This window comes from Mustela putorius, unplaced genomic scaffold (genome assembly GCF_011764305.1).
Source record: "Mustela putorius furo isolate JIRA1106 unplaced genomic scaffold, ASM1176430v1.1 tig00003845_pilon_pilon_pilon, whole genome shotgun sequence".
NCBI classification, from domain to species: Eukaryota; Metazoa; Chordata; class Mammalia; order Carnivora; family Mustelidae; genus Mustela; species Mustela putorius.
In genome coordinates, this window is record NW_025421998.1 from 64,466,931 (window position 1) to 64,492,418 (window position 25,488).

General features: G+C 35.9%; 1 protein-coding gene across 3 annotated transcripts in view; it reads right to left on the reverse strand.

Moving 5' to 3' along the window:
* Positions 1-25,488, reverse strand: part of DPY19L1 (dpy-19 like C-mannosyltransferase 1) — a 100,299-nt gene that overhangs the window by 25,668 nt on the left and 49,143 nt on the right. For 2 of the 3 annotated variants that reach the window (XM_045062870.1, XM_045062869.1), the window contains exons 8-13: positions 17,708-17,799; positions 15,709-15,808; positions 13,260-13,337; positions 5,342-5,428; positions 3,130-3,189; positions 2,501-2,581 (exon numbers count right to left, since the gene is read on the reverse strand). In XM_045062870.1, the coding sequence (XP_044918805.1) occupies positions 2,501-2,581; positions 3,130-3,189; positions 5,342-5,428; positions 13,260-13,337; positions 15,709-15,808; positions 17,708-17,799 (498 nt within the window). The remainder of the gene's footprint in view (positions 1-2,500; positions 2,582-3,129; positions 3,190-5,341; positions 5,429-13,259; positions 13,338-15,708; positions 15,809-17,707; positions 17,800-25,488) is intronic. The other variant, XM_045062871.1, reaches the window with a different exon arrangement.

Consider the following 25,488-nt stretch of genomic DNA (forward strand, 5'->3'; position numbering starts at 1 on the left):
CCATATCCCATTTTAGAAAGTGACCAAAAAGAAAACAAATTGAGAAGCACTCATCCCTATAAAATCTGATTAATTCCAAAGGGAAACAGTGGGTGTCGGCAGCATTCTTGCCTGGGAGGCTCCCATCCACCCTCAGCAGCAACGCCACTTCCCGGGGTTGTTAGGCCCAAGAGGTCCACAAGGGTGAGGCTGGCTATGAGAAGCAGAACCTTTGCTGCGGGAGGGTGCTGACTTGTTTGGGGGCAGGGAGCAAAAAAATCTATGCTCAGAGATACTGTTAATAAAAGAGTCAAACAGCAGGCAATGCTTTGCCAGCCTAATGTTGCATCATCCCTGCAGTGAACAGCCGACTGGCAGACGAGCTAGAGACTTTACAGGGATTCTGGAAATGGGAAAACCAACAAGGGGGTAAACCAATTCTCCCATCTCTGGTGGCCTGGAAAACTGCACACATAGGCTGAGGGATCCCGAAGCCCAGCTTCTTCACAAATCTATAACTGGCTGGGAGGTGGCATGCAGATTCACGGAAGGCAGAGAAGGCGTGGAAGAGAGGAAAAGATGGGGCAAACTTGATGTTCAGATGAGAGTTAACATAGTGAGCCCGATGATATCCTTGAAAAATCTGCTTGCAAAGCTGGTATTTGGCTGGCATCAGGGAACTTAGATTTCAGATGGCTCCTACCAGCCTAAGTGAGAAGGAGTAGGGGCTCCCTGTACCTAAAACACTCTGGTTTCTGCGGAGCACCCACATTCCTTCTGGGAGTCTGGAATTTAGATATGTGCCAGGCAGAAGGTGCCTATGTTACCAGCCCCCAGCAAAAACTATGTGTCTCTAAGTACTGACTAAGCTTCCCTGGTAAACAACCTCAGACTTCTTCCAGGGAGAGTGTTGACAGGAGCAGGGATGGGAAGTGAGGATGTACTGAGAAATGGCTCACGTGGTTCCTAAAGAACAGGGCAGTGTCTGATTATCTTAATAGAGAAGTGTGAGCGGAAATGCTTCTTAAAGGCTGTGTGGCCTTGCCAGTCTCTTATTTAACCAATGTCACAATTCAGAATCTATGAGCTGATGTCTTGGATCAGTGTTACAGATTTCTAGAAATACTGAAGTTGCAATTGAATTACTTCTAAATTTGTTTGGTCCTTGCTACAACATCAGGGTATGACAGAAATCACAACATCACTTTTATCTGAATCAGTACCATAACTGGATAGTCTTCCCCAGTGAGGAGACAGATTCTACTCCCCTCAAACTTGGGCTGTCTCCCTTTTCTTCCTATTCATTCTCTGTATCCTCACTACTCAATGACCTTGTAGCGCTCCTCTTCTCATTGGACTTCCAGGAGCCTTCTCTGACTCTTCTCCTGTGCATTCCTGCTTTTGTCACAGCCTTTATTACATTATATTAGAGCTGCTATGTATGGTCCCGAAATCCCACTAGACGGAATCTTACTCAGTTCTGTATCTCTAGGATACATTCTATCACCAGGTACATACTGAATGAGTAAGTAAGTAACTTTAGACTATAGTTTTCTACTTTCCACAGGTTGTAGATCACCCAATGAACAACCCAGTTGCTTTCAATCATTTTAAAGCAAAAAATTCCCTTGTTCAAATGAAAAGCTCCATAATTGCCCAGTGTGTGAGAAATTAAAGCACAACTGCCCTGGGTGAAAGGCTGCCAGGGAAGTTGGGAAGTAGACAGACCCCCACAGAAGGTATGCAAATTCCAGGACTTCACAAAACCCAGTTTCAAAACTGTAGCTTTAATCTATTATGGATGAAGGAAAGATAGCCAATTAAAATACATTACAGAAAAAATATGAGGTTTGCTTTACTCTTTCTGTGTTGGACATTGTGCTGCTTCTTTTTTTAAATTTAATCAATGTGTTTACTAAAACACCAAAATAAAATAGGCAAAATAATTATGAATGAGAAGAATTCTTAAAGTTATAAGGCAGAATTCTTCTCATTTTATTTTCTCTCCTACCTGAACACTAAAACAAAACAACAACAAAAGCCCCTTCTCTTAATAAGACTAACTTGGATTACATTACCTATAAATAAATCTTTCACAAGCACCGACCAGGAAACGGGCTTGGGGAAAAGACTATAATATGGTCTATAGTTTTTAGAGGTTCTGAAGATGGCATACTGATGTGTTACCAAAGGATTATAAAGAAACCAGAGAAAAATGACTGTATATACCCTAAAATTTGAGCTCATCTTTAGAGCTTTCTTGCTTTAAAATTTTAAAATCTCTGTGATACAGAAAGACCAATTAAAATAACAGGATTGAGTCAAGAAATTAATACTGGAGAATAGAGACTATACACAGAGTCATATTTGCTTTCTATTATCATAACTATATAAAGTAATAAGTGAATAGACTTCATATTAGAATTTGGCTTAAATAGTGGTACTTTAATAACTCAAGTAATTCATTATTAGCCTGTATGATTCTTCACAAGTCTTCCAGGTTAAAGATAAATGTACTTACATCATCAGCAATGCCAAAGATTTTAGATGTCAAATACTTGAGCACGACGGTTCCAAACAACCAAAAACATCCTTGGATAACCTAAAAAAGGAAAACAAAACAAAACAAAAATAAACTAATGCTTCATACAGACATTCCTTAGACATAGCCAATGAAGAAAAAAATTAATGCTTTAATCACATGTGAAATAAATATTTCCATACCCCCAAAAAAGATACTAAAAAATGTAGCTTAAAGAATGTTAACCAAAATCAAGGGGCTATCACCAAAAATAAAAATATATACATATGATACTATCAAAATTAATATATCTTATAGATTTACACAGCAATTGCAGTTACATTCCCCTTCTACTAACAGTCTCTTACACATGCATTGCTCCCCAGAAAAAACATAGGTGATAAAATAAGTAAAGCCAGAATACTTCACCTACCCAATATTAATTTTAACTTGCCACATGAGAAGGGAAGGAAATTTGGCACATTAAAATTGAGTCTTAATTACATCATAAAGCTGTTAGATCTCCTGGATTACATAAGAATAGCTAATTTCCTTAAAAGTAAGACATAAAACTGATGATATATTTTAGGAAAGGAAAAATTTATGCATTCAAATAGATTGATTCTTACCCATACACTAAGTTCGGATACATTTATTTTCAGGAAATATGGTTTCATTTCCAGTATACCCTTCATGGAGAAAATAACATAGCATACAGTTAATACTTACATACATAAAGTACCAAAAAACATTTCTAAATAATAAGACTCTCAAGAATCTAAAATTCAGCACATTGTCAATGTTCCATATAGCATTACAACAAGCTCACTGACTTTAAGAAATCGCCCTGTTTTATCCAATGTAGATTAGATCAGTTAGTGACTTCGTAAAGTTGAAAACACATTTACCAAATATAAATTTCTATGATGGATTTTACATCTCAGATTTACCTCAGAAGCAGTATCATTCATACATACACACTTGCGCACATGTGTGCTATTACATATAGTATATAATAATTTTAGACAGGTGTCTTACAGTTGTAAGATTTAAGTTAAAAATTATCAACTCAGAATAAACTACAAGTGAGTTTTTAATGGATCAACTAAATACTTCTCTTCTACCAAATCTTTTCTCTCTCTAGGAAATTAATAGACTCCCACACATGGTACCTATAAGGAATTAAACCTACTTCAAACTTGGCAAAAATATGTTTGGAGATCAATACAGAAATACATGAACTCAAATTAAATCTTTTCAGAAGTTTCTGAATATCTGAGAATACAAAAAGTATTATGATTTAGGTTTCAAAGAGATTACTACGAATAAAAATAAGCAAATTTGTGTTTATAGTTATATATGCATACATTCTCTATATTCTGTAACTGTTGGCATCATTTATTTTTATACACCCAAATATGAAATATTCATAAATATGCTTAATTCAGACCCAAGACACAGCTTACTGTCAAGCACCTAAAAGAAAACCTGATACATTATAGGTCCTGGAATGAAGTTTCCTGCCAAATGTACTTGGGTTATATTTCATTGGCACCTGAACACAAGTTTCAAGAGTCGTGTACTTTAAGTAATAGCAGGGCTTGCCTGTGAACACATGTAAATATAGAACCGAGTGTACTGTTACATTTCCTGATTACAAACAGAATTCACTGACTGTAAGAACTATCATTAATCTCAAAGCACAGCAACTCCATTAATGATATTTTTGGCATTGCTGAAAACCCCACAGGCCCATATGGTAACTGCTAACATCTGTGACTAAGCATAGTTGAGCCACACAACCTGAAAAGGGAAGCAGTCCAGACTGGGAAGAGGCATATTCTTGGGAAACAGGATCTTAAATATTATTTGTGAAATGGGACAAAGAAATACAAAGTTCCCAAGTTGTTCGTGGGTTCTAGAAATTAAGAAAGCCAAAATAATCTGGGTAACTTAAACAACTATTTGAGAAGCAGAATACAGTTCAATTAAGACAGTACAATGCACTTTTGTCTTCAGGAAAGCAGCCTAATACTAAAGCATGTGCACTTGAAATATAGGAATTTTTTTTCCTTTTAGGTTAACAAAACCCTGTAATGGTGAAGCCTATTCATAAAAAAGCCATACCCACCTCTGGAAGTCCTTAAATTTAGGAAGACTTATATTTAAGTGATCCTGCCAAAAGTGGCAGGGGTTAGATGACATTTTACCTTTTGCTCTAATTCTAGAAGACAGTCTCCCAATTATTGAAATCTGCTCTTTGCAGTGCTTTAGCAAAATATAACTGAATCATCACCTGATTTAAACTATCTTAATATTTTACATAAATAGACTCAAAGAGTAAAAAAAAAAAAAAACAAAAAACAAAACAAAACCTAAGAGAATCCAAAGCCCCAAGCCTCTGATCACAGCGAAATCAGGAGAGACTGCTATGAGACGCCACAGGGAGGCAAGGGGGTCAGAGAATGGAGCAGAAATAGGAGAAAAACTGCAAAGGGGAAGAAACAAGAAAAAGAAGAAAACACAAAACCTTTCTAAAATGAACCCTGGACCAAAATTCATGTGACAGAAAAGACAAGGAAAGAGAAAGGGCAAAGTCCAGGTAGAAGACAAGGTGCTATGTTGCTATGTTAGTATTTCTGGTATGAACTCTTGTGTTCCTTTCCTGTTGGGGAAGGGAATACTGGAAAACTCTATTACATATATACAAAATCAGTAAAAATGCCTGAGATAATTTTTATCAAAAATCCCTCACCAATCCCAAGCCAGTGATTAAAAACTGGTGAAAAAACTGGTGAACCATTAGTTTCAAAAATAGCCATGTACTTAAGAGACACTTACCCAAATAATTACCAAAGAGGAAGCATAATAAGAAGTTAATAACATTGAGTTTCCAAACATCAAAACAAAACAAAGTGCAAGAGAAATCTGGAAAAATCCAAGAAAAATATAATTAATGCACATAAAAGAACACAGCTTTTTATTCTGAAAATTGCACATGCCCATGATGAAATTCAAACCATATAAATGGGGATATACCATGAAAACAGCCCACATCCTATCCACACTTAAAACCCTAAAGATCGCCACCATCAACAGTTTCCTGTGCATCCCTCAAAACATTCACAAGTACAAAGTCTAGTTTGAATTTTTTAAAAACCACAAATGGAAACTTGACCCATAAGCGATGCTACTGCTTGCTTTTACTCTGTTTCAGAGAGCTTTCCGTATGAATCCAAACCAACCTAATTCATTCTGTTGAATAGTTGAGAAAAGTACACCACTCTAGAGTCATACCATAATTTACTGACCAGTCCTAGGACTACTGCCGAACAGGTAAGTACTTTCCAGTTTTATTTTGCTCTTACATGGTTTTCCCTATTACAAACACCGCTATGATAAACATCCTTAGGTGTGTATCTTAGATACATGTTAACACACTCATGAGATAAATTACTAGAAGTGGAATTGATGGGTCAAGGGTATATACATTTTGAAATCTGAAAAATATTGACAAAATGCCATAAAAAATACTGTACCAATTTACTCCTTCACCAGTAGGACATGAGAGCTCCTGCTGATACACACCCTTATCAATTCTTTAAAATGTTTGACCATCTCAACCAAGAAAAACATTACCTCACTGTTTCACTTTTCCATTGTTTTAATACTTGGTGAGACAGGCATCTTTTCTTCTATTTGTTGTTTTTTTTTTTTAATATTTTATTTATTTATTTGACAGAAAGAGAGATCACAAGTAGGCGGAGAGTCAGGCAGAGAGAGAGAGAGAGAGAGAAGCTGAGCAAAGAGCCCGATGCGGGGCTCGATCCCAGGACACTGAGATCATGACCTGAGCCGAAGGCAGTGGCTTAATCCACTGAGCCACCCAGGCGCCCCCTATTTGTTGTTTTTATTGTGGGTCTGAATTGCTTATTCCTACCACCCATTTTTCTATTAGGTTTTAGCTATTTCAAGAGCTCTCTTTATATGTTATGAAAATATCATTCCTTATCAGGCAAATACATTGTAAATATTTTTCTAAGTTCATTTTTATCTTTGTTGTATTTCTGTATTACGGTTATTTTCCAAATTTTTATGTTAGTCAAATTTATCGTTCATTTCCCTTAGGTCTTCTATAATTAGAAAAGCTTTTAAAAATAAAATAATGCATGTTTTCTTCTAGAAGTTTTATTTTTGATCCATATATTTGAATTTCCATCTGCATTTCAGGATCAGCTTATGGTTCAAAAGCTGACATATTTATTAGAACCACTTTATTCAATAATGTACATCATGTCATATTTAGAGTTATATCTGTCCACTGCTGAATCTTTACATCCAAAAATAACACATGTTGTTGCCATTTAAGTGTTCCTTTACATTCATGGGGGGTGTAAAATTTTCCTCGTATGGATCCTGCATATTAAATTTATTTCTAAGTGTATTATTTTTGTTATTGTATCGGGAATCTTTTCTCATCATATTTTCTTTTTTTTCCTTTTTTTTAAAAAAGATTTTATTTATTTATTTGACAGACAGAGATCACAAGTAGGCAGAGAGGTAGGCAGAGAGAGAGGGGGGAAACAGGCTCCCTGCTGAGCAAAGAGCCTAACGTGGGGCTTGATCCCAGGACCCTGGGATCATGACCTGAGCCGAAGGGAGAGGCTTTAACCCACTGAGCCACTCAGGCGCTCCCCTCTCATCATATTTTCTGACTGCATATAGAAACATTATGTTAAATATGCAGAAATGAACACACTCATTGTTTCCAGTAGTAATTAGTTTATAAATTTTGGTTTTTTGGTATTCAAAATCATATCACCTACAAATAATATTTCTTCATCTTCCTTTCAAATTTTCAAAAGCCTTATTTTTTAGTCAACTGTATTAGTTAATATTCTTGCAATAAACCTAAGTAATGCCACTAAGTAATGCCTAAGTAATGTCACTAAGCGTGGCATATTTGTCAAGCTTCTGGTATTAATGGGAATACAACTATTGATTCATCATTTTGTGTGATACTACTGGCTTTTGAATTGATGTATATGTATATATTTAAGATTGCAATGAAACACTCATCTATTTTCATTTGATTGAGATCTTAAAATCAGAAATAGCTACTGACTTATCAAATGCCTTTATAACATCAAAGGAAATGATCATATTGTTGATCTTTTTAAAATATACTGATGGCTAAGTTATAGTGATATAATTTCTAATGGTGTCAAATCATTCTTGCATTCCCAGAAACAAACTTAACTTTTCATGGTATGTTATTCTCCTGTACTTATGAACAGGTAAGCAACTAAATCCTCAAAATTTTATAACAATAGCTTTTTCCCATAAGTGCTGAAATTTAAGACAAACTCTAAACTTTCCAAATCAATTTTGATAAAATTTAGCAGAATAACATCACTTTGCATAAACAGATTCATAACCAAGAAGCAATGCCAAGGGTATTCAAGAAACAAATATAAGGCAGTATCAAAAAAGGAGGTGCTAAAGGTCTGGAGAGAGATTTGAGGTCCATTCCCACCTCAGCAGTCAGTCTGGTCAGTGCCCTGCTCAAATGCTCCGAAGGTTTCGATTCTCAAGTTAAGGGAAAGCCAAAAGCCTTTCCCACACCTCCAGACCCTGTAGGGCCTACCCCACTAACATCTGGGACCTCATTTCACATTATTCTTCCCCATCTAGCTCCAATCCAGCCGTCTTTTGCACATCCTAGAACACAGAGGGTACACCTCCACAGCAGAGTGCTTCTGCTTGCTGTTTCTCTTAACCCTAGTGGCTGGCTACCTCAACTTCTGAATCTATCTCCATGTAACTTCTCAGAGCGGCCTTGTCTTTGCACACTTTTCAACTCCGACCTCCCCCACATATTCAGCAAATCCCACGCTCCTTGTTCCTCACTAATACCTGACAGGCTGGCAGAAAGAAAGGGCTACTTAAGATAGCGAAAGTCCCCGCCACAAAACCTGAGCTCGGGGCAGGAGAACAAGGACCCAAGCAGGAATCTAAAAACCCTCCCGCGCCGGGCTCCCCTGGACCAATGGGACCCTGACATGCAGGCAAAATATCTAAGTAAGGGAAACTTGCCAGAAGACCCCTGAACTCCCCTGGAGGCCCCTTAAAAGCCCCCTTCTCCCTGCCTTGGGCGCGACTTCTGCACTCTGCTTTCCAGAGTGGTGGAACCTCGCTGGAGGGTGCCCACCTCCTCCCGGTGCAACTTTCCTGGCTCCCCTTCTTCTGAGCCCTGAAACTTTGCCGGAGAGTGTTTTTAATAAATCTTGCCTTGCACCCACTTTGCCTGGTGTTGTGTTTATCTCGCCGGAAAAACTACAATACCTACTAACATTTAACATAACTGTTTCACTTACATATCTGTTTCTTTGTACTCTTGAATATACGCTCCATGAAGGAAGGGTTTGGTTTTTTTTTTTTTCCTTTGTATTGTTTTTATCACTGCCATTTCCTTAGAACCTGGGAAATGTTTGACAAAAAACTGGGTGCTCACAAACATGAGTGAATTTAAATTCAAGGAAGTAAATTTGAAAATTAATAAAGAAAATTGAGAACTTGAAAGGTACAGAATCGAGATTATTACAAATTATTTAGTATTCGTGTCTTTTTTTAGTATCTGTATTTTAGCAGGTTCAAAAACATAAGACAACATTGTGAATGACTTATGTTAGCGAACTTTAAAACTTAGGGATAATTCCTAGCAAAATAGAAGTTACCAAAAACTACTCAAGAAAAAAGTCTCAACTGTTCTATTATTGTGAAATAAGTTAGATCAATAATTTAAAATCTGTCCACAAAGAAAACAACAGACCCATATAGTTTAGCAGACGAGAGCCACCAAACTTTCAGGGAGTATTCTCATCTCACACAAAATCTACCACAGAAAGGCAAGGTAGGGGCACTTTACAATTAATTCTATAGGGCTAAAATAAATCTGATATCAAATCAGTCAAGTGTAGCCAGAAGATCTTGGGAAAATGGCAGGAATCTATCTCCTCACCTAGACAACAACTATGCTGCCCAAACTTGTCTTAATGGAACTATGTGGGAACTCGGGAGTCTCCCAAGACTTGTAACTCCCAGGAGAATGCTTCGATGGGAAACTGAGTTATCTGTAGTGAATTCAGCTCTTATCTCAACAGCAGCTAAGCATCCCTCACACACCAGCCCAGATGTAGACAGTCCTGCACAAGCTCAAAAGCACAGTCAACAAAAGCAAAATAAACAAGTGGGACTGTATCAACCTAAAGAAAAAGCTTCTGCACAGAGAAAGAGATGATCCACAATAGGAAGAAGCAACCTACAGGATGGGAGGAAAATATTTGCAAACCATCTAGCAGACAGAGTTAATATTCAAAATATGTACGTCATTTTCACAACTCGATAGCCAAAAAGCAATCAAACGCCCATATAATCCGATTAAAAATGGGCAGAGGACCTGAACAGACATTTTTCTAAGGAAAACACACAAATGGCCCACAGGTACATGAAAAGGTGTTCAGCAGCACTCATCATCAGGGAAATGCAAATCCAAACCACAATGAGCTATCACCTCACAGCTGTCAGAACGGTTATTATAAAAAAGACAAGAGGTTAGTATTGAGGAGGATGTGGAGAAAAAGGAATCCTTTTTCTTTGTTGGTGGGAATGTAAATTGGTACAGCCACTGTGGAAAATAGTGTGGAGGTTCCTGAAGAAATTAAAATTAGAACTACTATAAGATCCAGCCATCCCAAAGAAAATGAAAACAAGTTTTCAAAGAGATATCTGTGCTCCCATATTCACGGCGGCATTATTCACAAGAGCCAAGACATGGAAACAACATAAATTTGCATCAGTGAATAAATAGATTTTGAAACAGTGTGTATATACATATACACACACATATATACATGATGCAAAAATCATTCAGCCATAAGATAGGAAATCCTTCAATTTGCATCAACATGGGTGGATCTTGAGTACATTAGTATGCTAAGTAAAATAGCACATTAAGAAAAAGACAAATACTGCATGATTCCACTTACATGAGGTACCAAGCAAAGTTAAAATCATAGACATAGAAAGCAGAGTGGGGGTTTCCAGGAGCTGGGGGCGGGTAGGAAGGGGAATAGGGAGTTATTGTTTAATGGGTATAGAGATTCTGTTTCACCAGATGAAAAGAGTTTGGGAGACGGCAGTGGTGGATGTAAACACTGAATGAATATACTTAATACCACTGATAAGTACACTTATAAAGATTAAGACAGGAAATGTTATGTGTATTTCACCACAATAAAAAATGTGAAAAAAATTCCTTTTTGGAAACAATTCTGTATTTTTTTCCTTTATGTAACTATAGGGATTTAGAAATTTGTAAAGGGATAATGGAAGAAGATATTCCACAGTAAGAAACCAGTTCCATAGTTAGTAAGTCATATGGTAAAACATAAACCATTCACCCAAGATAGGTCCTACTACAAATTAAACCTCCATAATGTTAGTACTTTTATAACTGTAATTGAATCAAACACCTCATCCACAGTTACCTATGTGGCCATGTGGCTGACCAACTCTAAATGCTAACCAATTATTCTGATTTTTTACTGCAATGCAAAAGAAAAAACAAAAGCCATTTTAGACAGTTTGGGGGGGAAAAAAGCCAAGTGTAAAGAAAGGATAATTACTGTCCAACCCCATTCATGAACAAAGATTTAAAAATCCCAACAAAACAGCAGCAAAGTGTATCCAGCAATATATAAAAGTTGTGTTTAGCCCAGAAAAGCAAGGTTTTCTTAATGCAGAATATCAATTAATATAATTCATCACAGTAACATATTAGATAGAAAAACACATAGGATCACACAGCCAGACACAGAAAAGTGTTTGAGGAAGCTTAGCTTTTATTAATTTCTTTTAAGAAGTGCTCAAAGCTTGAGGATATGTTAAAAGGACAAAGAAGCCAGCTTAAAGCAGCTGGCCAAATCAGGAACAAGTCAAGCATAAAAGCATAAAAATAAATAATGAAAACAGTGGATTTTACTGCAGCAAATAAAACAGATGCCATTTTCTCTTGGATATAAGAGAGAAACTGGTAAAATGATTTGAATAGGAATGTTACAAAAATAGGAATGTCCCAAAAAAGGAAACACAGAGGGGCCACAAACATATCAAAAGACCTTTGGCTTTATTGAGAATCAAAGAAAATGCAAATTAAGGCCATAAGATACCATTTTATACTCACCCATTTTATGATAAAATAAAAGAAGATGTACAATAATATGAGCTAAAATACTATATACATTACTGTTCAAGGTAGTCCAATCATCTTTGAAAAACGATATAGGATTAAATTAAAAAGATGAACATGGATATAATTTACCACCCAGGAATTCTACTACCAGGTAAAGACCCTAAAGAAACTCTTAGCGTTTATGCCTCATTATGGAGGAATGTGTGACAACATTCAGCATTATTCAAAGAAGAAAAAAAGAGGGAAAAAGACCCTAAATGTCTTTCAACAAGAAAATGGACAAATAAACTGTGCTTTATTTATAGAATGGAAAATATAAAGGGAAGAAAATGTCTGAAATCCGTAACATCCAAATCTCAAAAACCTAAGTAAAAATATAAGTCTGATAAATAAGATACCATTTTTATAAAACTTAAAAAAATACTAATATTTAATAATAAAGATGTATTGTTTAGGAATACATATATGGTAAAGTCATAAAGAAAAGCAAGCTAGTTATAATTTAAAAGGTCAGGATAGCTGTTCTCTCTAGAAGTGAGGGGACATCCCCAGAGCACACAAGGGCTTCTAAGCAGTGAAGGCTCTAGTGTTCAGTTGTGGGGGAGGGGGGCTCAAGCTTGTTCATATGATAATTTTGTTCATAACTTCCCTATACATATTATAATGTCCTTTTATATGTATCAATTATTAGAGAATAAAAAATAATGTGGCATATTATAATAACATCAAAATTTTAGGAAAAAGAAAACATCAAAATTGTAGAGCTAATGACAAGAAGACATGTTTTTAAAGGGTAAACATTCCTCAAAATCAACCATCCAGTCTTAGTACCAAGAATATTCTTCATGACATCTACTTAGCTCACTACCCCCTCCCCGCCAATCTTTGCTACATTCTCCTCTCCTCAGTAAGACCTACCCTCACCACCTCATTTGCTATCTTAATCCCCTGCCCCCTTACACTGGCCCTCTTGATCTCCCTGGGATACCATGAGTTGTTCTTTTCTCTTTTTTTGATCATCCTTTACTTCCTTCTAACATACTATATGTAAGTTGCCCATTTACGGTGTTTATTATTTATCCTCTGTCCTCTCACCTTGCTCCACTCCACCAAAGTGTGAGGAACATGTATGCGGGGATCCTTATATTTCTATTCTGCAGTATGACCCACATGCCTGCATAGTTGGTGCACAGCAAACAAACATTCTCTTTCATTTTAACAGAAGCCTCTTAGATAATATACCATTCCCTGTTTTTCTCTCATGAATTATCTCTTTTACTTATAGCAAGTCAGGCACAATCTCAAATCAGATAATATGACCCAAATTAAAATTTTCTGGGTGGCCTATTTAAAACATGGCCTGTAATTATATCGCAGCATTTGGATGACACTTGTTTTAGTTATGGAATCCTGTCACAACTAGTTTCAACCATGTGTAACACAAATACTAATCAGGAGTTTGTTTTAAGGTCAAACTAAATGGAAAAAAAAAATTTAAACCATTACCATGTGTATATAAATGATCTTCCGTAATTTGCATATATCAATGTATCCCACAACATATACTGCAAATAATGAAGCAATCTGAAATTTAAAAAGAAGTTAAATTACAAATAAAAATTACATATGTAACGAATAGCTATAAGAATGAAAAAAAGATTATTTTTTATTATTTTCTCACACTGATTTGTATTTATATTCAAAAGGATTTTTTTTCTTTTTAAAGATTTTGTCTACTCAACAGAGATCACAAGCAGGCAGAGGGGCAGGCAGAGAGAAAGGAAGAAGCAGGCTCCCCGCCAAGCAGAGAGCCCGATGTGGGACTCGATCCCAGGACCCTGGGACCACGACCAGAGCTGAAGGCAGAGGCCCCAAGCTACTGAGCCACCCAGGCGCCCCTCAAAAGGAATTCTTTAATTTTTCTCTGACCTGTCAAATTATTATTGAATATAGTCAATATATTAATATAGCAAATACAGATTGAATTTTTTTCTTCCATGAACAGCTCTCTCAATTAACCTTGTGAATTATCTACTTTGTGGATTATTCAAAAACAATTCTCACTTTAATGTCAGGGTGACTCTACTGCCAACATGTACAATTACAAAGTGCTTTTGCCCAATCAAGAAATATGAAAATTTAATTATAACTGATGACAATTAATACATAATTGGGAAAGGCACATTAATCTCAAAAGTAACTGCGTAATGCATGTGTGTAAAAATGCATTAAGTTCTGCTTATTAGTCACTCTTTACAAGAATCTCCATTAGTGTTCATTCGAACAAACATTCAAATATTCGTTGTAATCAAATTTATCAAATTTCCAATTAGAAGGAGTACTTTCATTACTTTTAACTTTCTTTAGAGCTTTGAACAAACCTGCGTAGGTATTGACCAAGAATTCAAAGAGTACTGGAGTTATTTAGGTGAGTTAATTGACTAAATGATGATGGTGTACCTCTTAGTAAAATGTAGTTACTATGCCACACAATGCCTCTCCACCCTTCTTCGTGATTAAATCCCATGCCTCCCCTGCTACACAAACATAGTATAAATAAGCAGCAAAGTAGCTGAATACTTAAAGATATAACTTAAGTTTCATTCATTATTTTTTTTTTACCTCCAAGTAATCCAAAATCTATGACAGATTTTCCCATGAGCAAGAAAAACAAGATTTCCCTTTCCCCAGATTTATCCACGGGGAACACTGCCCTGCTGAAGGAGGAGACTCGTATGACACTGTAACTGTGAGGAAGTGTGCCTTGTTACTCGACATAAGCCCCGCACTCCATGAAACACCTTCTCCCACTCACCCCCCAAAACTCAGGTCATCATCCCTAGCTGGAAGACATGGGAACTCTCCCTTTCCACCCCAGGGCCAAGCAATACACAGCGGACCTACAAGGGTAGAATCTTTAAGAAGTGTCTTTCAGGGACTTTTTTTGTTTCATTTTCTTTTCAGGAACATTTTTAACCAGGAACATTTAAAATGTCACCACGCTAAAGAAGACAAAGGAATCTAAAAGGTAGGATCAAAGAAAGAATTAAGTACAAATAGATTCTCTTTTTAAAAATACTGAAAAACCTGGCGATTCACAGACCTGTACCCCTGGGGATAAAAATATATGTTTATAAAAAATAAAAAATTTAAAAAAAATACTGAAAAAAGCAGCTAACCTTTCTGACATCTTGCTAAGTATTCAGCACGGTGTTCAGTCTTATACACACTCTCTCATCTGATCCTAACCCTTATTTTCTTTATCTCACCATTGAGAAAACTGAAACTAAGCACAGCTAAGCAGTCTGTCCAGGTCAAACTGCTAGTGGATAGAGTTAGGACTCAAGCAAGACATGTCTCAGAAGATTGCAGAACAACTCCAAGCTGCTTTATGTGAACATGAATACGGCCGGCAGAGAGAGAAGCAGAAGTTGTTGGGGGTGGGAGCAGCACAGGGAGAGCCTGGCACACAGTTGACTCCCTCTCTCAGCAGGCACCTTCACCTAGCTCCATACACCTCTACTTGAAGAGAGAGGGAGGCAAGAATGCACAGAAAAATGACAAATTACAGACTGGTAGAGGAGTTATATAAATAAGAACTAGTTATTTGTCCTATGTTATCTTACGTGCATTTATCCTATGTGTAAGAATGCACAGCATTCAATCATAAAAGAAGTACATTTATTTAAGAGAAATGGTTGAAGTTATAGCGCTAGTCCTCTTTTAAGGACACTAATACTGAATAGCAAAGGATTCTTACTGATTTGAATTCAATAAATGCATTCTACTAGTAAGTAAATAACTAATATTCACTAATAAATAAATCTCACATATTTGCCTACCCTGAACTTTCTTTAAGAATCATATAAGATCTCAGTTCTATAATTTTACACAAATGAGTTCACAAAATAAAATATACCAAGCTTAATTTAGCTTAAATATCCAAGTACCTTACCTGAGTAAGAAGTACAAACTGAGCAAACTGCCATGGAAGCATGAAAAATACATTGGAAATGCAGAGTGCAATCAAGCTTCCCCTGTAAAGTTTTGTAGCCCTTGGGAAGAGAAAATAAACATCAGTAAGTTTGACCACAAGATATTCTAGCATGGGCCCAAACTGCTGCAAATTAGAATCTCTAAACATGATCTCATTATAACATAAACCAGACATAAGATGAACCAATGGGTTCGAAATTATACTTCCCGACACTCAATTACAACAACTTTCCGTGAAAACCAAATGCCCATTATTACTATAAAAACAAAGCTTGCCAAAGACAGAGAGGGCAGCTGGGTCAGTACTTCCATTGAATTTTGTCAAACTCTATTTTGGTAAATTCATAATCGAACATATTTAATGCTGCATCAAATAGCTTCATTTGGAGAGACAGAGAATGTCTATAAAAAACCACAGAGAGCAGTATATTCCAAGTGATAGCAGTGTTCTGCAGACAAAGAGAATTGAGACTATGGGCCGAGCAGTGGGCGACTCCGTGGAGGATGTGAGGGGACAGCTGGGTCCTGCACGGAAGGACACACAAGAGAAGAGGCGAGAAAAGCCAGGGGCCAATCTGGAGCCAAGGCCTCTCTTTGGTCCTGACTTGCAGTTTAGGGGGTTTTTAGAAAGGTGAGGTAATTTTATCTTTCATGCTACTTTTAAGAAGTGCTTTTCTCCTAAATCAGTGAGCTCATGTGAAGCCCCCAAAACATTTAACGCCTTCACAAAGTGAAGTGTATATGCAGCATCTCAAGGTTACTAGGTCTGCACCTTAAAGAAATGCTCCTCAGGATAAACATACCTGGGGCACTAAGCACCACAAGATGCCTTTCTTTACTTCCCTAAGTATCCCTTCTCCAAGGACATCCCCCTCTGCTATTCTAATCCAACTCTTTCTATCATGTCCCTCAATCAAGTCTTTTAAAAATCTAGGTCACCTATTTGTGAGCTATGAAATCACTTTATTAGATAAAATCCCGAAAGTTTTCATGGAATGAGTATATCCCACATTCAGAGAGAGGCCTGTCTAGAAATACTACCTAAGAGACAGGTCCACATAATTGTTCTACTGCTGCTAAAGTCATCACAGGGGGAAATGGACCATCCAAAGGGTTTGGTGTAACAGACTTCCACCAGCTTCTCCTAAATTCTGCAGATCCTTAAAGGGAGTTCTTAGTGTGAGCCATCTTCAGATTCTCATCATGCTTCATTCTATTTTTTTCCATAGTCCCCATTTTGTTTTATTTTTACCCTCTGAATCAAGGTAGCATCTGTCCAAACTCAGTATTTGTCGACAGAAAGGGGAGCGAACTGTTCTCAGTCCTATTCTCTTCCACTCATATGGTGCTTGAATCTCTGTAAGGTCTCTTGCTGAAGGCCAGATGAACATGGGAGAACCCAATCCATTCCTGAATTGCCAGCAGGAGTTTTCCTAGTTTAGCTCTGGCCTACTGAGTGGTTTCTTTCTAAGCCTACTATCTGATGCTCAAGGATGCTAAGCAAATATAGGAAGAAGAGTAACATGTTAACATACCCGGCCATGATTACTCTACAAACTGCTCTTTCCTCTGAAGGACTCTATCATACAGGTCATGCTCTATTGCCATCAGTCTTCCCCCTTCCTCCTGCCTACTTTCTGGGAAGCTGTGATGGTGGCAGAGAATGACACAAGAAAGTGGAGATGGCAGAAGTGAAAGCAAATTTGCTGCTCCTTGAGCAGCTCGGTGGGCCACTAAGGAAAAAGGAAGAAGACTGGAAGGCAGACGAAGGAAATGTTTTCGGTAGTAAATATTTTGAAGTGACATGCTTAAAATAACCATGAATTCAACTTAGCAACATCATCTTAATTTTTTTTAATTACACTGACTGTTTTATTACGAAACTTTAAAAAAATCCCAGCTTAAGTTTACTCAGTGCAAAACAAACACACCAAAGACCTAAGGAGAGTCAAAGTTACCTGAGAATGTGAGTCACAAGCAACATCTGAAGTACGAGGAATGGATAGGAGAAGCTTTCCCGGAGGGGTGGTGTCCACATCACACGAGTGCACTGAAAACACAATTCGTAATGTATGGTCTCTTTGTGAAATTTGTTAAGTAAGACATAGTAATCGAAAGCAGCTATTCATAAACTCAAAAAAGTTTTTCACACATAATTTAAATGGTATGTTGGAAAACAAGCTGCTAGGTTTTCCACCAAGAGCAAAACTAAAAAGTGAGAAGGAAACATTATTGAGAGGGAGACACACATGGCATAAGATCTTGTGAAATATTAACATGAATTGTCGACAGCAAATACCAAAAAATTTTAACTAGAGCCTAAAAGGAAAGTAGGGAAAGTACCAGCCAGAAAATGTTCTGCCAAAACTAAAACCATTTCACTGGAATTGGTGTATAAACCAGTTTACTTTGCCCTTCCACTTGAGTTTCAGCAAAACATCCATAACCAATACTTGAAAACTCTTTGCAGTCATCAACATTAGCATTTCTATTCACAATGCTCCTAAAAAAGAGCACTTGATTTCTGTTTTTACTTCTCCTTTGCCCAAACTACCCTGGGCTGTGAAAATTTAAAAGGGAAAGTGGGGTTCAAATACAAAATAACAAAAGTCCTAAAATGTCATGTACCATCTCTACTGAAGAACTCACATCGGGCATAATTAAGTAATGTTGCATCCCATTCTCTCTCTCCCTCTATCCCTCTCCCTCCACACACACACATGCACCAAGATAAGTAAAATTAAAAAAAAAAAATAATGTTCCATCCCAATTTTAGCAGTGTAGCGTTTTTCTGCATCTACACTAAATAAATTAATAAGTCTATCTTTTTTTTTTAATAAGTCTATTTTTTAATTAGAGGAACACTGCACTGGATGAAATATAAATAATCTGATATTACCCCAACTAAGCTAGTCACACTAGAAGAAATCACGACATCTTTCAAGTCAAGCAGTTAAAAACTATACGGAATTACAAAGACCATACTGGAAATAAGCCTTTCCTTTATTTTAGCTCTAACTCAGACTATTAAATCTTTCTACTATTGCTATAGAAAATTTGAGCCAATTTACTTCTCTTTTTAACCAAAATTCACTATCCTCTATGAGATTTAACATAAATATTTATAAATGAAGTATACACACAAGAGAATTCTGAAAAAAATTGAAAAAGTCTTTTTTGATGTGTATTTGTTGTTGCCGGAACACAATTTTAAAAATCTTTTGGTTCACAAAATTAACTAGAAATTTTAATATGATTGATAGTACAGATATATAACCACAATTTACAAAGTTATCAATCTCTATGCAAAAATCAAGAAGAGAAAATATTTTAACCCTGAATGTACAATTAGAGAATTTTCTTCATACAGACTGTTGACTCACATTATTTTGTTACCCAATTTCAACCATGTTGCCATCCCTTAGAAATCTGTTTCTTTTAATAGCTGAAAGCACTCAATTCTCCCAAATTCAATCGCACTGTTTGTAAAGTAGGATGAGAAGGCTAAATTATAGAATTGAAACAAAGAGCAAGATCTTTCGCCTCTACAGTGTTAAGAGTGAATGAACGCGAATATGTGAAAGCTTCTCATTGTTTCTCCAATGACACAACATGCTTCACTAGATGTGCTACAAACATAATTGCTGGTTCAGATGACCCCATGTAATCTGAAAACAGTAAACATATTTGCTTTAATCATACCTTAAATTTCAACAAATAAATATAGCTATAATACAGCTCCCTATATAGGTGGACAGTTCAGAACACCAATGCCTTCTAAAGTCATTATCTTGAAATTTAGGAATTAAAGAAGGGAATAAATTACAAACTCCTTCACAAGGCATTACATCACTGTATGAAGCACTCAGGCAAAATACAAGACATTCCTCAATGGTGAAAATGAACTCAATGAAAATCTGACTTTCCTTTAATTGTCCTCTTAGAGTATATAATTTTTAGCACACATTTCAAAGCACTGAATAACGCAGCGGCATAATATTGCCTAGATATGGACAAGAACAAGCTCCTATTGTCTCTTTAGAAAGCCTGAATTTTAAATCATTTACTCGAGAATCAAAAACCAAGGAATTTTAGTAATAGGAAGCTTCATTTGTAAGCTTTACTTTCAAAATAGCTCACTTTTATTATTAGAAATCTATCATAATGTAATATACTTCTCTCCTTAATGTAAAACTAAATAGGGGTATAACTAACTACTGAATTATAAATTATAATTAGCATCAGACAGATCATATTTAAGGTTTGTTCCAAGAGTTCTGACTAGAGTAGACATTTGTAGGATTAGTTATAAATTGCTGTTGGTATAATGTTTAGGTTTAAAACAAATCGTCCCACTTCTGAATGCTATGCAGACTTATTAGTTATAATACTGCTTTACATTCCTTAGTGTTAACTATAATACTCTGTTAAATCTTGAACTTACAAATACTTTCAAAAAAACATATGTGGCCAACATGAAATTAGAATCTTCAAAAAAGAGAGAAAATGGGAAAAACAAAATATATGAAGAGAAGATATTGGTTAAAATTTTTCCAAAACTGATAAAAACAACAACAACCCATAGAACAAAGACGTTCAGTGAGCTGTCAACGGGGCCCATACAAAGAAGACCAAATCTAAGTTTATTACCATCAAACGAATAAAAAACAAATATAAAAAGAAAGTCTTCAAACCCACCAGAGAAGAGACACTCCACATGCAGAGTGACAATAAGAACAATAACTGACATCTCATTAAACAACGGAAAACAGAAGACAATAGAATGACATTTAAAGTGCTGAAAGGTAAAGATACCAACCTAGAATTCTTACCCAGCAAAAATACACTTCAAAAAATGAAGGCAAAATACAGACATTTTTAGACAGGCAAAAGCTAAGAGACCTTGTTGGCAAGAGATCTTCACCACAATGTTAAATAAAGTTCTTAAGACTGAAGAGAAATTATACCAGATGGAAACCCAGATCAGCAGGACAAAAAATATTACTGAAACCCAAACACAAATATTCAGATGTGAAAGACTAGGTGATAAAAAGGGAGGGAAGTATGCAAGGCAAAGGAGAAAGTGTGTACCAAAGCCCTAAGGAAGGAAAAGGAGTAGTCCTCTCTGGGAACTAGAGAAGGAAGGACAGTGGGACTGAAGCAAAGAAAACAGCCTGGACAGCAGTGAGAGACCCAGAGGGGCCCAGGTCATGAAGTGGGCTGTAGGCTAGGCTAGTTCTATTACATTCTAGGTAGTTTTCATCTAAGCAATAGATACATTCTCATCTAAGATCAGTACACTCTTTTTTTGGGGGGGGGTAACTTTTGGAGTTAATTCAAGTTTAGTGTAAATTCACAAATCCATAAGCACATTTCTCAATAGCTTGAATAAATAATGCATCTTGCACTCATACTATGTTCCAAATTAATGTAAAAAATAATTTAAGCCATATCACTCTTCTACATGTAACCCTCCAATGTGGCCTTTCCACCTTCTTCAAATGAAACTTATGATGACCAACAAGGACTAGAGAAAAGGCTCCTTCCATATCCCACTTCCCATTATTAACTGGCCTCATTTCTTCCGCTCTCTGCTCCTGTCACAAAAGCCTCCTTGCTACTCCCCATATAAGCCAGTATTCCCCCACCTTAGGTAGAAGATGGTCCTACCTTCACATGATTATCTACAAAGACAGGGACCTTTGCTTTACTGACTTATCAACAAATCCTAGGCATACAGTGAGCCCTCTGTATATACTGTCCTTATTGAGCTGAATAAAAAGAAGAGCTAGAATAAATGTCCTGGCCCAAATGGGACCCTACAAGAAAGTGAAGAAAGAAAGGGACAAAGGGAAGGAGGGAAGAAGAAGAAGAAAGAGAAACAGAGAGAAAGGGAAGAGAAAAAGTTTCACAAATTAGCAAGGAAAGATCTCTGTACTTTTCACTTGTGAAAGATAAACCTTGGTATTATCTTTGAAATCCTGCTTCCCTCATCTGTGCTGAGAGAAGTTTGGAGAGATTACTGGTTAATCAGGAAACTTAGAATCCTGTCCCTGCTTCACAACCTTGACTCAAACACTTAACCTTTCAGTGCTTCCAATTATTATACAAACTGGAACATTATTATTTACTACTTATCTACCATACAAGAACATTCTAAGGATTAATGAGACTCTCTTCAAAGTATTCTAAGAATGGTTTTCCAAATCTTACATAAATAACATAAATATGTCAATAACTAATTAGAAACAAGGACAGTTACATGTACATTATCTCAGTTCAGTTAAAAAATACTTAAGAAACTAATATGGGTCAGAAATATGTTATGGGTACCAAAGAAAGGTTAATTAGATATGCCTCTTTCATATACTACTTAGATTTACTTAGGTTTCAAAAAAAGGGGGGGGGATTTTCCTACTCATAAATGTGCCTATCTTTTTATCTGTGAGGATATTTTATATAAAACACAATCAATCATGCCTGGTAATAACTTTTCTAAAAATCTCTTCATGAAAAAGGTAAACAAAATTACTTCACGTATAATGAATTTTTAATAGTCAAAAATTAAAGAAAAATATTATATCTCATTTTTTTCCATATACTCCTCTAACTGCTTTCCAGTCGGCATGATAAAAATCCGACAGCATCAAGCCATGGAACATACATCTGATCTTGTAATAAGGAAGGATTTAAAAGGCAGAGCAAAACTTTTAGCATTCCTCTTAGCAATTATTCTCAACAGGGACAGAGTCAACACTTAATAAAAAAAGCTTGATAAGTGAAAACATCAACATAATTTTTATTATGAAATGTATAGCCTCAATATCATCGATCATTACTATGAGCAGTGAGTTCTTTCTTACATCTTCACAGGTTCCATATTTGAAGGTTTCAACTTCTGTTTTAAATCATTTGATTAATCCCTTTATATTACACATCTTGCAGTTCTTTTGTTGAGGCCAAATTTTCCCTTATAAAACCATCTGAGTGAAAAGAGTATTTTCAAAAGTACATCATAGTCTATCTTAGACTCAAATACAGAGCGAACTGAATAATGGAAATAGAACTTAAAAGCAAGTAACAACTCACAACTATTTTTTGGTATGTAAACCACTCATTGGCATGATTAGCATAACTCTCCTAAGAAAAACGGATACCATGTACCAGTCAGTAACCCACCAGCAATTTCAGTGAGTACACTGTGACACTGGAACAGAGTTCACTAAATGTGGGAATGGGTACTACCACAGCAGATACTTCCCTCATATAAAAATTACAGACTTGGGGCAACATTTTTAAAATTTAGGAAAATAATTGGGTCTCAATCTCACAGTCTGAAAACCAAAATAAATATTAAATTATTTTAGTTACTTAAGTTCTTAACTTATTTTACCCAAAGCTACAGTTTATTCCCTCAATTTTAATGTCTTTACAAATGGTCCCTTTTCTACTCGAAAGCTAAGTTACTTATATAAGTATGATTCTTTATTTGACTATTTCAGCAAAACTGAAATTCTAATTCTAATCACATTTAGTCTACCCTCTCCTAACTAGAAAGTGATGTGCAAGCATGTCCAACTTTTGCATCAACATGGATAGGACTGGAGGAGGTCATGCTAAATGATGCTAAATGAAATAAGTCAAGCAGAGAAAGTCAATTATCACATAGCTTCACTTATTTGTGGAACATAAGGAACAGCATGGAGGACATTAGGAGAAGGAAGGCAAAAATGAAAGGGGGGAAATCGGAGGGGGAGATGAACCAATGGACTCCGAGAAACAAACTGAGGGTTTTAGAAGGGAGAGGGGTGGGGAGATGGGTTAGCCCAGTGATGGGGATTAAGGAGGGCACAGATTGCATGGAGCACTGGGTGTCATACACAAACAATGAATCATGGAACACTTCATCAAAAACTAATGATGTACTGTATGGTGATTAACATAATTTTAAAAAGGGAAAAAATTTTAAAAATTAAAAAAAATTGTTTAAATTTCCTAAAAAAAAAAAATTTAAAGATTTTGAAAAAATAAAACAATAAACCAATTAGCTGAAAGGTATCAAAAAAAAGTCTATCAACCTGAAAATGAACTAAAATAGTCCAAATTTCACTGGTATAAACTGAAAAGACTTTGGTAAGGAATGATGCTCATGCTACATGAGTACCAAAATTATATGAAAAACGTAAGATCAGGAATTGACAGCCTCTAATTTAGACTGAGGGTAACACAGTAGACCTTTCTGCTTCACAAATAGTTGTCATTAAAACTGCAGACCTTGGCTTCAAATTTTTCATCTTTCCTCCAACGTCTTATTGCAAACATTCAAAGCTGCTCCTTTCCTTCACTCTTAAGAAGTTACTTCCAATTTCTTAGGTCATTCTCATAGGATCTGAACCTCCACAAGTTCTGTGTCCATACTACGACATTCAAAAGCATCCACAGTCAAGAAGAGGCAAAAAAAAAAATCTTTCTTTTCTCTGTAGAAGTCAGACCATGCCATATTGCAATGATTTTTCTCAAATGCTCTAATTTATAAGGCCATTTTAGCTTTAAATTTCTGTGATTCTAAATATTAAGCATGTGTTGGTTCAATATCCATTAGTAATCCACTGAACAATAAAAAAGAAGTTCAACCTTGACTTTACAGTTCAGTTTTAGTATGATTACTCTTAGGCTTTGTAACATGTGCATATTCAAATAGCATACACACTGAGTTTATAAATGCATAAGGATTAATTTACTTCACACAAAACAAGCTGAAGACCTTTCTTCTCTTTCTCTCACACAAGATTTACCATGAAAGAAAACCAGGTAGAGATATATTAATAAAAATTCATTTACAACTATGACTGATACAGTGGAAGGATTTCATTGGAATTCTGAATTTTTATTAGAATTTTATCTAAATTATTAATAATAATATAAGGTAACAGTTACATAATGGTTACTATGTGCCAAACACTCCTCCAGGCACTTTACACTTATGAATTCATTTAAACTCCTCAAAAATCCCATGAGATAAGTACCATCATTACACCCATTTACAAAGCGGAAACTAAGGCAGGTGAGGTTAATGATTTGCTCTGGTCACAGAGCTACCTAACAGCAAAGCCAGGATTTGAACACAGGTAGCTTGGATCCAGAGTCAATATTTTTTACAACAGCGTTCTCTTTAGAAAACCCTTGGATATGTTCAAGTTTACAGGTATAATATAATATTCTAAAAAGGAGACTTAAAAATACTACCAAGTGTAATAAGATGCATTAAAATATAAACATACTATATAGCTCCTACCAAAAAAGTTATTACTACACGAGTAAATTAACTTTATCCATGGTCAACTTATTTCTATTATAGCTAATGTTCACACTTTGAAATTATATAAAGAATTGACGCAGAGCCACTATTACTTCAAATCACTAAGAGATATATCGCATAAAGGATATAATGTTCATGAAAAGTTAAAATAAGTGCTAGTGTTAAAATTTGAATTAAAATAAGACCAAACATTTAAAGAATGCTACCATGGACTACATTTAAATTAAAATTAAAAAAGAAACCTGTAGTTCTGGAGGTATAATCTCCTAAAATTTTTTAAGAATATTTGAAAACAAAGAGGCAACCCACAGAATGGGAGAAGATATTTGCAAATGACAGTACAGACAAAAGGTTGATATCCAGGATCTATAAAGAACTCCTCAAACTCAACACACACAAAACAGACAATCATATCAAAAA